Below are 13,675 nucleotides of genomic sequence, written 5' to 3'. Positions count from 1 at the left end.
ATGATAAGGCCAATAAATTTCAAATTATCACTTATTAATGTATCCAAAACGGTACATAAGCAACTGCATCCTTGAAGGATCACTCGATTTAGGTACAAACACAAAATGTAAATAGATATCCGGTTTAGTAGATAGTTAATTAAAGCTTTTAATTTTATTTTATAGCGTCGATATTAGTTCGTATTTTATGTATTTTATTTTTTAGCAGGTAGGCGGAAAATGTAGCTTGATTATTATTTTTACTCGTAATCCTATGATGTAAGTATAGTACAGTTCATGTAATGGTCATGAAAACACCTCAAATCCAAAGTTAATTGTATTGTTCTATATAATTTGCCTATTTAAGTTAGTTTTTAATTTTAAATATCTCTTCTTTATGAACTTCTAAGTTATTATTGTGATTAATTAGTCATGTAATGTTAATGTTATTTTAAAAATAAACGTTCAGAAAAAAAAAATGTACTTTTTTACACATAAATATAATACATGTTAACATTTACCTCCCTCCTTAGTCATGTCATGTCTAGAAAAGTAAGAATTTTAGCATATTAAATTCCTATATATTTATATGGTACCTACTAGAGTATGCTTATCTACTAAAAATGAACGGCAGGGTCACTTTTGTTTTATTGTATGGAAAGTGACGTAAAAATTTTAGAGGTACAGGCTGGGATTTGAACTCAGTCCCCCGAATGTGAAGCCGAGGTCCTAACTGACGAGGCTATCACGAACTTTATCTACTAACCTATATTATTTTTTAAGGTTCAATAGTAAATATATCGTTCGGAAGTTTATTAGTAATAAATTGTTACACATCGACACAAAATGTTAGATTTAATTGCGTAAGTTGTTAGAACCCCGACAAGGTCGACAGATGACATCAAATGGGTCGCAGAGGGCTGCTGGATTCAAGCGGCACAAGCCGTGGTATTTGGAACTCCCTACAAAATTCCAGCTGTGATGAGGATGATATGAATGTTGTTATCGATAGAAATTCAACAACATCATATGAACTTAATGACGTTCGCTTCTTGGTATAAGATTTTTTGTGGAATCTAAACTTCATAGCTTCCGTCCAACGTTTGGGTTGCTGCGACACTTCGTTCTAGATGATAGAAGTCATTATGAAATTATATTTAAATACAAAAACATACAGCGGTGATAGCTTAGTTTTAAAATATCCCTTAGTTTAAGTTAAGAAAAAATCGTAAGGTAACCTACCTCCCTGAGAATTTTCAATAAATTTCCCAAAAGTGTGTTTCTACGAGTGCATATTAACACTGAGCCAGCGTGGTTGACTACGTTCTTACCCTTCTTATTCTGGGAGGAGACCTGCCGGTTGTGCGCTAGTAATGGGTTGATAATGATGATGATGATGATGAATATTTAAGTATTAAATTAATTAAAGTACGAATATCATTCTCTGGCTTCCATTCGCAGAACTGCTGAAGGGTACACGATACCGCGACCCCTAGCCGCCCGCTTCCGGCCGGGTCGCGCCCGCCCGCCACAAAGCCTCCTTGTTGTCGTATCTTATCACATTTTCGCGACCGACTAATGACCAATAATACAAGCAAATTACATAATTATGAGACTTAAGAGAACTTATATGCGTGATAAGGCTGATTTATCGTTTTGTTGTAATTATTAAATAAATAAAACATTGTGCAAATTAAAATAACTTTGCTAATAAGTGCTACAAGTCCATATTACCGTATTATTCTTCTGACAAGTTGTCTATTTTACATACAATAATGGATAGTTGAGACAGAACTGCACCACCAGTTAGTAACCGTAACAAAAATTACTGAAATTGGGAACAATATCTACCGCTTAAGATGCACCAATATTAGATTCAGAGCCCCTTGGAATAAAAATATTGTCCGCCTTTGCCAGGTATACAACTTTCTGTTAAAAGATAGCATTGGAATACTTACCTTTCTACTAACCTTCACTAGTACCTATTGAGATCTGCCCCGTAACTTTCATCGCTCGAAGCAGCATTATTTTAATATTGTTGGCGCTCCTGATTCAGATTAAATTCATAATCCTTGTTTGAGGGATTACGTAAACTTCCACTGCAACCTGTGACTTACATAGGGATAAACTCTAGCACAAGAAATTTTTAGATTTCAACCTAGATTAAGAAGAAATCAATGGTTTTCTCATGATTTAAAATCCTAATCCTTACGAATATTGAAATGCGAAAGTGTGTTTGTTCGGCTGTACTTCCTTGTACACGCCCTAATTAAGTGACCAGTAAACCATATCATTGACACAGAATTAGTAAAAAGCATAGGGAGGAATACAAACAGTTCCCACGGGATTTGTAAAAAAACAGTAGGTAATAAACGCAGCAGAAGGCGAGCTACACATCTAGTCAATAATAACTGCTCAAAAGTCAACAAAATGCCTACTAATTGGCCATTACGTTTTCACACAAAATTATTTGGTTTCCCAAAAATTTGATACACAAAAAAAGGAATCCAAGCGTGTTCGTTATGAATTGGTAATGGTGCATCTTGCGGGATATTAATATTGAGTGCAAATGAGCCGGGATGAGGCGCGTGCGGTAGCGTCTCGTGTTTCACAGGCCTGAAGCCGGTACGCCGCGCCACGCCGCGCTGATATCCTATACGATCACAGGCGTTTTTGCACTGAACACATGAGATATTAATTAGGTAAGTAGATGGGCGGAGGGGTAGGTAATTTTACGCTCATAAATAAATATTTATTAGTTTTTAGTTAGTTTGTAAAATACATTTTAGAGTGCTGCTGTGTGTTGCTTCTTTTCAAGTAAAAGGTTAAGTAGGAGAAAAACGTTTTATCGGTATGCCTTTTTCTTAAAAAGAAGCAGCATGCAGCAGTGGCCCAAAGCAGCAGAAATTACGTACTCTCTCTATTCTTACTAGCACGTGTCAAAGTACCTATCTTCTCTATCAACCGACCAAGGAGGTGAAATATATTTTAAACATTTTTAGGGTTCCGGTTCACAATGGTAAATGAGGGGTGTAAATGTTTATAAGTTTTTTATAGTGATGATAACCTAGGGGTCAGGACTTCAGACTCCCTTTCAAGTGAATCGAAGTCGATCCTCAGCACGCAGCTCTATCTTTTCGGTGTTTTATGAGTTTTAAGACATCGATGGTTTTAAGCAACAATGACGGAAAGCATCACGAGAAACCTGCCTGACTGAAAGGTAACGATAATTTCCTCTGGGGAGTGTGAAGTCTACCAATCGAGTATCGACAATCCAACTTGGCCACCGTTGTCGACTACGGCTTTAATCCTTCTTTCTCATTGACATGTGCCATATGTTTATAATTAGGTATCATTACACATATTATACCTATGCCCGGTAGCGGTTTAGTATTACAGGACCGCGCGCATAAACTTTTGTTTTAACCTAAAAAAAACAATTTTATATTTTAATCTCTTAAATAGTAAGAGGTTGAAAACGATAGCTTTCGCCTGTCGGTATCGCTGACCGCTGAGCTCAAGTGGTTGGCCAACGACAGTTCGTGTGAAATTGGTCTCCAGATACCAGATACTGGTGTGTAAGGCGATACCTCGGCGTCTGGAGAGCATCGTTTAGAAATCAAATCCAACAATATACGAGCCAAGTGCCAACATGTGTACAATGCAGCTGAATCATTGTACGCGGTTACGTCAGATGAACTTTAAGAGGACATTAATACGCCTATTGAGAATTTTTTTACATGTTTTAAATCTGATAATACCGAATTTGATTGTTCACAGAAAACTTAATTAATTATACGCACCTTTTTGTTTAAGTAGTAGTTAATAATAAAGACTACTGTTACCCAACTTATGGATAAAGGAAAACCATGGCCTATAGACACATAGCACACGACATACAAGGAACACGTCCTACAGGTGTTTAGCCTCATCATCATAAACCTGTTACCGATCAACTACAGGGCACGGGTCTCCTCCCAGAATTCTTAGTTTAGACCATAGTCAACTACGCTGGTCAAGTGTGGATTAGTAGACTTGACGCGACTAAAAAGTTTAGGAGATCTTTCAGGGATGCAGGTGCCCTGTTTGCCTTCACCGTTGAAGTAAGTGATATTTTAATTGCTTTATTTCTTTTACACCAAAACGCACTTAGCTCCGACAAATAGGCAAAAGATGCGTGCCGGGCATCGAACTCAGACCCCCTGAAAGGGAGGCTTAGGTTCTAAGTACTAGGCTATCACCTCATTCAGACCGGAACAAAGCAATGCTACATAGCGTTAGAAATACCGTGGCGGTAGTAGGTAGGTACTTTCCCGGATGAGCCACTAGGACTAGAATAATAGTCGGAACGCGACTCCTAATTGTGAAAGCTGAAAATATGTAGATCCTTTCAGATTCCTAAAAGATTTTGAGTAAACCACTGCCATTATTTTACTGAAAAAAGTCAGATACAGCCCTGACATCTCAAGCAAAATTTAAACCATGTCATCATCCTGTCACTTTATTAGTTACATACGCGTGCCGTAGCGTAGGTACTAAGTGCGTGTTGGTCTTTTATATTCAATAGGGTGGTCATAAGTAAACACTTAGAATGTGTTCAATTAGCTTATATGGAAAAATAAATATGCTTCTTTTGATTTAATATTTTTACAGGGTGATTCCTTATGAAATAATGTGTGATTCCTTATGCATCCTTCAACATTATTTCGTAATTGTGTTACACGTCGTACAGCACCATAAAATCAATCCTAAAGCAATATATGTGGAATACGCGTATTAAAATAATGCGAAATCCTTAAATTTAAGATAACCCAGGTTGTTCATTTTAAAAAGGTAGTGTTTCTATCCTCTTTGATTTATAGTGAAAAGCGTTATAGTGTGAACGGAGCTTAAGGTTATCCATAGACAATTTAATTGTTTTTCCGGTAGCTGAGAGAGGCAGCAAACTTAAGTGTCACCTTAAATGTCACATTGTCATTTTTTTGTCATTTGTCACTGTCAGACAAATCAATTTGATATCACAGCTAGGATTTTTATAAATTCGTACCTTTTCTAATTCATGGGAAACGATAGATTCTTGAAATGATAACAAGATTAATGGTGTGGAGTGTTTAGATGTTACTATTAATGGCAAAATCGCCGAATGGCTGGGTTTAGTTGGTAAGTGTTTATGTTTTAGAAGAGTTCTGGCGCTCCGACAAATTATCTTATTATTGTTTATATTTTCAATTCCTTCGACGATGTCTAATTGACCAAAATTGCTTAAATTAGTAGCCTATATTCTCGATAACAATTCAGTTAAACAGTTTGGTGGAGTAGATATAAAATTGTTGTTTAATAATAATCGAACTAAATTATTTGCTCATTGCTATAAAATGAATTCAAATCATCGTTTATTTTTATTTACAGGTACCTTTCTGAAGGCTTCCAAGTAATTATTGAGAAGTCAAAAGAAGCGAAATGTTCTTTAAAAGATATACAGTTGCGTTTTTTGTGCCCTGATGATTTAGAAGAGGTACTAGTATTATTTGTTACAATATCAACAAAAATGAGCATAATTTAGTTTTTAGTTTTAATCATATAGAACTCACACCAACCATTCTGCTATAATGTGGGTTGGCGGGCTCAAGTAACAAACTTAAAGGTAACTTTTTATAAGGTGTTAGTGATGCTTACCGGTCGAATAAATGTGGAAAGATATTTGGAAATAAAAATAAATAATTTTGAACCTTTAAGGTTGCCTATCTACATAACTCTATTATAATAACTCTATTTATTGGGTTCATATTACCAGTGCCATTAACTTTTTGTTGCTACCTTACTATAAACCATAACTCTATTAACTGTTTCAATTAAATACTGAAATCATTGTTTTGATGACAAACATTTTGAAAATTTAAAGTTATTGTGCTATGTTATGTAAAGTCATTAACTCATAAATACATGCAGCATGATGTTAGAATAATTATGCAGTGTTTTTTTTCACTGTGACTTTCAAAAGGTGCTTAATATAACACTGCATAACTTTTCCAGGTTTTGCCATGTTTATTAATAGACATATATGTAAGTTTTATTTTTCATGTAAGTGTATATAACATATTATAGGTTAACAGCATTTAAATATTACAAACATCTGTTTTTTTTTTATAATTTGGCATTCTTTAACACATTTCAGGTAAGATCTCTATGTAGAGATTGGTTTCCGATAGAATATCCACAATCGTGGTATGAAGACATCACCTCTTCAGAAAGGTTCTTCGCCCTGGCAGCAGTTTACAAGAGCCAGATAATAGGCCTTATAGTTGCAGAGATCAAGCCATATCTTAAACTTAATGCAGAGGACAGAGGAATACTTTCAAGATGGTTTGCTTCAAAAGATACTCTTGTGGCATACATACTATCGCTGGGTAATGATGTTTTGTATTGTGAAAATTTATTAAAGCAATACATCTTGTGACACTTTTTCCTTTCTGGTTGTTAGATTAAAAGGTTACTATATTTCAAGTATCAGTGCATAATAGTTCCTTTTGACTGCCAATCAACAACCTTTATTTATTCATGTGTCCGACTTTTCAACTCTTCTTCTTTCCAACTGTAAGTTAATATACTGCAATCAAGTAGAGAGGTTAGCATGTTATGAATATTGCACTTGTATTCAAATGTCTGTCCATGCCTATAATTGGTTGAAACGCAGCATCATACCAGAATGCTAAATTGTTAGTATCACTTCATTCGATAAGGTTTTTTGAAAAAAAAATTAGGAGATATAGTTTTTCCCGAATTATTTGAATCCATCTATCTTTCTTATTAATAGTGAATGCTCATTACACATTATAAAGATGTATCCACCATAGTCTATGTTGCTTGTAACTTAGTGTTTTTATAGAATTTTGCATCAGGTTAGCAACCATAACAAAATAATTATGTTTGCAGGTGTTGTCCGCCCATACCGTCGCTCGGGTGTAGCGACGATGTTGTTGGATGTGCTCATCAACCATCTGTCAGGTTCACTGCCACAGCCGCCGCACGAGCACCGCGTGAAGGCGATATTCCTGCATGTACTAACCACTAACAGTGAAGCTATATTGTTCTATGAAAAGCGAAGGTAAATATTACAGAGCGATTATGGTGATAATCTGCTCATCTAACTACATACAGAGAGGTGCCCCATGGTGTTAATAAATATTGCTCTTAGACCATTCTTACAGTATTGTAAATATTATGTTAAGATACAATTTGTTCATTTGTTTGTTAATATTTTGTGTACTATATATATATAAGCAGCATATCATATTGTGCTGGTTCTTTTACATTTTATATGTGCATGGTTTGCCTGCCCAAGTTCCTAAACTATTAATATAAATAGTATATAAAAAATATAATTTTCACAAAATATATTTACACTATTATTAGACTGACGCACATGTGAGACGGAGCGCATAACAAGTCTTCATACAAAAACTTTTTTAACGCATCACACAATAGGCTCAAGGTTAGCTTGTTTAATTAAAAAGCAAGTTTTTGCAGCAATTTTTTCCTTATTCCCTCTTGGGGATAAGTTGTGATATCTAATATCTATAATAGCCATTGCTGATATTTTCAATGTCAATTATACCAATTAATAAGCTTACGCTTCGTCAACACCATTAGTTGTCTATCGTTATCGCTACTTAGGGAAACTTGAACAAAAATTATATAGGAAAGCTATTATGTGATGTTTTTATTATTTTATTTACTTTTGTTTGGTGTGCATTAAAAGTTTATTCGTTGATTCATAATGTAATGAGGATTTTTTATCATTCCAGATTCAGGCTACACTCGTTCTTGCCTTACTATTATTCTATAAAAGGTCGTTGTAAAGACGGTTTCACATATGTTTACTATGTGAACGGCGGTCACGCACCCTGGGGCCTTTACGACTATGTCAAGTACGTGGCACGAGCAGCATGGAGGGGCGGTGGATTATACCCTTGGCTCTGGGGCAAACTGCGGACTGCTCTGACTATTGCGTGGCACAGGTAGTGTTAGCAACCTATAGTTGAAATATATAAAAGCGGATTTTTAATTCACTGGAGTAAACTGGCGTAGACAGTGTTATTAGGTTTTTATGGAAACAATATATTGGCGTGATATAAAGAGTCATATGAATCAATTACAATGAGTGTCTCACATAAATAACTCTTACTTAAAAGAATAAGTGATTCATATGATGCATGTATCAAAAACAAACTTTTTATTAAATCTATCTATTTTGTTTATTAATATCTATTGACAACTTACCAGAATTTATATTTAAAATTTTTGTTATTAATATTAGGTATATTCCCATCAGCTTTTTGCAAGTTAGTTGATTCACTACTAAGCTGGAACGTCACTATGTAAATAATTGTGACAAGATTAATTTATAAAATGACATTAGCACCTATGTTTACTCCAATGAGTTAAAAATACGACTATAGGTATTTTTACCTAATATTAACAAACTTGAGATGCCTTTTTATTAAAAATTGCATCCAAAAAATGGTTAAACTTTGATACAAATGTGAATAAGTATAACTGTTATTTCATTTGTAGTCATTAGATTTTTTAAATGCAAATTTGAACTAAAAGACATGTCAAGATTGTTTAGGATTTGTAAATTTCCTAAACAGACAGAGTATAATAATTTATACAGCGAATCTTGACAATCAAGAACTGCCATTCGGTATTTAGGACCCATGAATTTGATGTTTGTTGACTATAATAGACAGTACGCGACACTAAAGTTTAATTAAGATGGGCAAACTAAAATAAATAACTAATTTAATCAAAAATCTATAGATGATAAATTAAATTTAGTATTGCTATCCTATTCCTACTCTAATAGTTTCCTACCCGGTAGATAAGGATAGCACTACGAAATTCAATCTACGATAGTACAATCACTACTATATTGGACTGATTATTAACTTTGGTTGTATGGTATCAATCGTAACACACTCTAAATTAGAATTCTGACGTGAGAAATGGTTTCAGTGTTTTGGCTAGCATTGATGCCAGCCAAAACACTGAAACATTTTTATTTTTTTATATATAATATATAAAAAAATAAAAATGGTGGACAGTAGTTAAATGAGGCTCCGTACCAAAATATTGTAACACCTTTAGAATACTTGAATTAAAAGGTGTAATAAAATATGTCACAAAATGCGTTTCGTGCAAAGTTAAAATTCCAATGCTTTAGACAAACATTCTTTATGGCATTCTAATCGTAAGACAAATTGCGACTCAGATATTTACAGAACTTGTTTGAAGAGGTTTCAAAAATGACGTCACAAAGTATAAGAGAATAACTGTGGCAGGATCCGCTTGCTTAACCGGGCGCACCTGACCTCGCTTAATGTCATTAAGAACTTTATTGCGCAAGATTACCTTGGTGACGCGTACTGTACTCTAAAAGTTGAACCACACTGGATGTAAATGCACGAAAAGAGTCTTTGTATTAAAACGTATAAGGTAAACCGCATTAACCAATAGCGTATCTATGAGGCTGCGAAATGTCGTGCGGTTCTGTCCAGTACAGTCCAACCGTAACCGTTGAGGTACTCCTGGCCAGGCACATCTCCATATAAAATATATCAGCAGATAATTCTACTTTTAATAATTCTATATCCTTAACGAAGATAAGGTTTTATCTAAGCATTATCTACACCTATGTAAACAGTATCTAAAAATGTTATTATGTTTTGTATTTTGTGTCAAAATACATAAATTCAAACAATTCATTGTTAAGGCGAAATTTACAGCAGCTACGGGGCAAAAGTTTAGTGGTATCATAATTTGAGATTTAGAACAAAATAATTTTGCAACAATCTGCCGATAAGTTTTCATATGAAGACCGGCCGGCTAGGGCCACCTTAATTCGTCGTTTGGGAATTTCGAGCTATGCAAAATAAACTCCTAATAAGTAACAAGCTGCTGTTTAGCTATTGCTTGCGACTTAAATGTTTCGGTTTCTTAAAAATCGATAACCTTTGGTTTTCGGGGATAAAAAGTTGTTCTGCAAGATGCAAGCTAATGCAAAAAAAAACTTACCGAAATTTTTCATAGACATCTTGCATTATAGAGATTGACAAAGGAAACCTACTATTTATATCCGGAAAATTAAGGTTATGAAGAAACCGTTAGGAACTATAAGAAAAGCTAATCAGTATAAGGAGAAACGAATCAGAAGGAGATGCCATATTGCGTTACAAAGTTGGAAATTTCTAAATGGTCAGTTTTTAAATAGGATTATTGTGGATATAGTGTTTCCTACACTACAATATAATTAAAATAACATTGCTTTGTTGGCAAATCGTTATTTCGTATAAGAAGTACTGTTAATAATCGACGATAATGTAAATTAAACTTTTACAAATCGACCCTATTATTATTAGAACATTTTTTAGGCTAGGATCGGACGATCTCTGAATTGCACGGAGTCAGGTTTCTATGATGGCATTTCTTTGTTTAAAACTACATTTATTGCTTTTAAATCGCTTAAAGAGTTCTTAAAGGTAAATGCATGTAACATATTCCTAAACCGCGCCCTTAACTTGTACGCAAATAATATAATATAAAATGGTTTATTAATGAACAGTAAACATTTAAATATCGTACAAATACCTGTAATTTAAATTAAGGTAAAACATTTTATCTCACTATATTGTCTCGTATAAGAATTTTATAAAAGTTATATAGTTTATAAAAGAAATTGACCTATGTTTATCCCCACTTATTAACATTTTAATTTTTTAATTATTATCATTTCAAACAATACATTTTACTGCCGTCTCTGCCATATAGTGTTGACTCAAAACGAAGGAATTGAGTAATCATATCGTAAGATTACCTGCAATGAATATGTGAACAGGTTATAATAATATTGCATTATTTTAATTGTCCATTAAACGAAAACGAATTTAATAAGACAATTATACACGTAATATTCATGCAAATGATGTCAATAAGTGAAATATTTGAGTAATTTAAATCATATTTAGGTATACATAATATTTTATAATGGGGCAGAGGAAATAACATGTTTGAATCAATAATAATAGTTTAAATAGTCATCTCTAGATGATAATTAAATAAGATTTGTTTGTTAAATTGTGTGTGGTCTAATTGCGTATGTAAACACAGCATTTTGCTTTCAGTATTTTTGCGCTATCCCTCGATCTCACAATAAGTTGTGATGTTTAAATTAGCACACTAACAGGGTTAAAAAAACCTATTTTAATAAATCGTAAGCCATTGTTTTCTGGATTTTAAGTGCCGGCCAGGATTTGCTACATTAAGTCTGATATTAATTACCGTTTTCTGGTCCTAAAAACTCATTATAGAATGTGTCAACGTTGTGTGAAAATTTCATATTATTCCATGGACTACTTTCGAGTTTTGCGGACACTAACATGTAGATTTTATTTAATATTTAAATTTCTTTAAACCATCTATGAATGCGAAAGCTCTTTTTGTAACCTGCTAAACTATTTTTGTTAAATATGGTATATATAAAATTTCGTAATCTAAATAAAATTCATTTCCGAATTCGTCAGTCAGATAGAGAAGAATATTATCTTTAAAAGTGCCGCTTACAATCTTATTTTAAATGTGTACACTTTATTTTATCTATGGATTTCTGATAGGTATTATTCATCATCCGATATTAGTGCGACCTTGACACCAATTGAAAACTTTTGTATGGCAACTTTTTAACATTGTCAAAATAATATAAATCTTTTTTAATCCCATCTTGCACAATGCCCTCGTGGTGTTAAGTCCAGATATAAAACGATAACAGCCGGCAGGTGTTATTTTTAAATAATTAATATAAAAACTTTCTTAATAAATAAAGATGTTACAAAGTTAAATGCATAGGCTAGATTAATAATATTTAACATAAATTTTCATAAAATTGATACACCAAAGTTTTTTCGAGATTTTAAATAAAATAAATTAAAAATATGTTAATATACAACGGTAGACTAAAATCGTTCGAAATTAACATTAGGGTATAGGATTTTCGCCCTAAAGCACTATGAACGACATACTAATCAAAAAATGTATTTATCTACACTTTTCATGCCTATTTTTACCATTATACTTTGCACTGAGCTTTTATTTGCACAATTCACAAACGAATTAAAAACAATTACCAGTTAATTTGCAATCTTTATTGAAATATGTGTCGTATGTACGCATGGGTGTGTTTCAAGAAAAAGGGCTTATACATATATATATATATATATATATATATATATCTATATCTATCTAGCATATAGTAAATCGCTGACTGACACTAACACTAGATGATGTACAACTTGATTGCAGTATTTCAATCATCAATAAAAACATTGCCTTTAACATGTTTTATGTTCTAACTGCGGCGAGGCATGGGCGTTAAAGAACTTCCCGTTGATGTTCGAAACACCTAGATCTTTGAAGAATAACTATTAGGTGATCACAGACTACCGTAAGAACCGCAAGAGTAGCTGGAGTCACACGCACCGCCTTTTCTAAGGGTCCCTGCTAAAAATGAAATACGTGCGGATGCGTACGCGGGCGTGACGGTTACGTGCCAAATGTATAAAACCCATCGCACGCACCTATGACTATAAAGACGATCTCCCTGGTGCAGCGGTGAGCGCTATGGTATAAAGCAGGAGGTCCCGGGATCGATGGCCAGCAGGGGCTGTTTGGGAATTTATAATTTCGAATTATATCTGGGGCGAGGCTCCGGCGATTGGCTAGTTACCAACCTACCGACAAAGACGTGCCGCTAAGGGATTAAACGTTCCAGCACGGAAACCGATTAGAGGTATGGGTTTAATATGATCCTTACCCGTTACAGGTTAGCCCGTTCGTATCAGAAACGTGAATAAAAGACGCGTGCGAGTTGATTGGATATCAACTATCGTCTTGCTATTCTGTGTTAGAATGGTGACAGAACAAGAGGACAGTGAAGATCTTGAGCGAACTCATAGAATTCATTATCATCATCATACCAATTCATTACCGGTCCATTGCAGGTCTCGCGTCTCCCACACGTGAGAAGGGTTTACGTTGTCCACCAGTGCGTGTTGGTAGACATTATATAGAACCCTCAGACATGCAGTTTTCCTCACTATGTTTTCCTTCACCGTTAATGTAAGTGATATTTTAATTGCATAAAACGCACATAACTTAGAAAGTTAATGGTGCGTGCCGGGAATTTAACTCGGCCCCCCGAAAGTGAGGCCGAAGTCCTAACCACAAGTCATGTCAGGTGGCCTCTCTCATCCATAGCAAGCAAAAAATATACAAAACGATTGAGTAGTTTGTCTGAGTGTGTGTTTGTTGTGTGTGTGTGTGTGTTTGTTTATGAGCATCTAATTGAGTGTATCAATACCAGTTATATTCTTAATAGGAATAAAATTGAAGAAGCGTGTATCGAACCACTTGAGTCTCAAGTTCCAGCTGATATTTGGCCCGGATGTCGCTCAATGGTCTAGCGGCAGTCTGTGATCGTGAACTTTATTGACATTCCTAGTCACGTCATGATAGAAGAATAGTATATACATAACCGTTCTTAACTATTAATGAATTATATTCGTATTATTTTCCTACAAATATTATAATATACTTATACATAATTTCGTTTCCTATCCTTTATTTACACTAAATCTTTCGTGTC

General features: G+C 34.3%; 1 protein-coding gene across 1 annotated transcript; it reads left to right on the top strand.

Moving 5' to 3' along the window:
• The first annotated feature begins 5,012 nt into the window (after positions 1 to 5,012).
• Positions 5,013 to 13,675, top strand: LOC120630488 (N-alpha-acetyltransferase 60). The gene is made up of 6 exons (XM_039899732.1): positions 5,013 to 5,139; positions 5,389 to 5,494; positions 6,155 to 6,386; positions 6,913 to 7,084; positions 7,785 to 7,997; positions 12,334 to 13,675. The coding sequence occupies exons 1-6, from the start codon at positions 5,123 to 5,125 to the stop codon at positions 12,404 to 12,406; spliced, it is 813 nt and encodes a 270-aa protein (XP_039755666.1). The 5' UTR covers positions 5,013 to 5,122; the 3' UTR covers positions 12,407 to 13,675.

The sequence above is a fragment of the Pararge aegeria genome, chromosome 16 (genome assembly GCF_905163445.1).
Source record: "Pararge aegeria chromosome 16, ilParAegt1.1, whole genome shotgun sequence".
NCBI lineage: Eukaryota > Metazoa > Arthropoda > Insecta > Lepidoptera > Nymphalidae > Pararge > Pararge aegeria.
The sequence above is the reverse complement of the archived record's forward strand: the minus strand, read 5'-3'. Positions and strand labels throughout refer to the sequence as shown.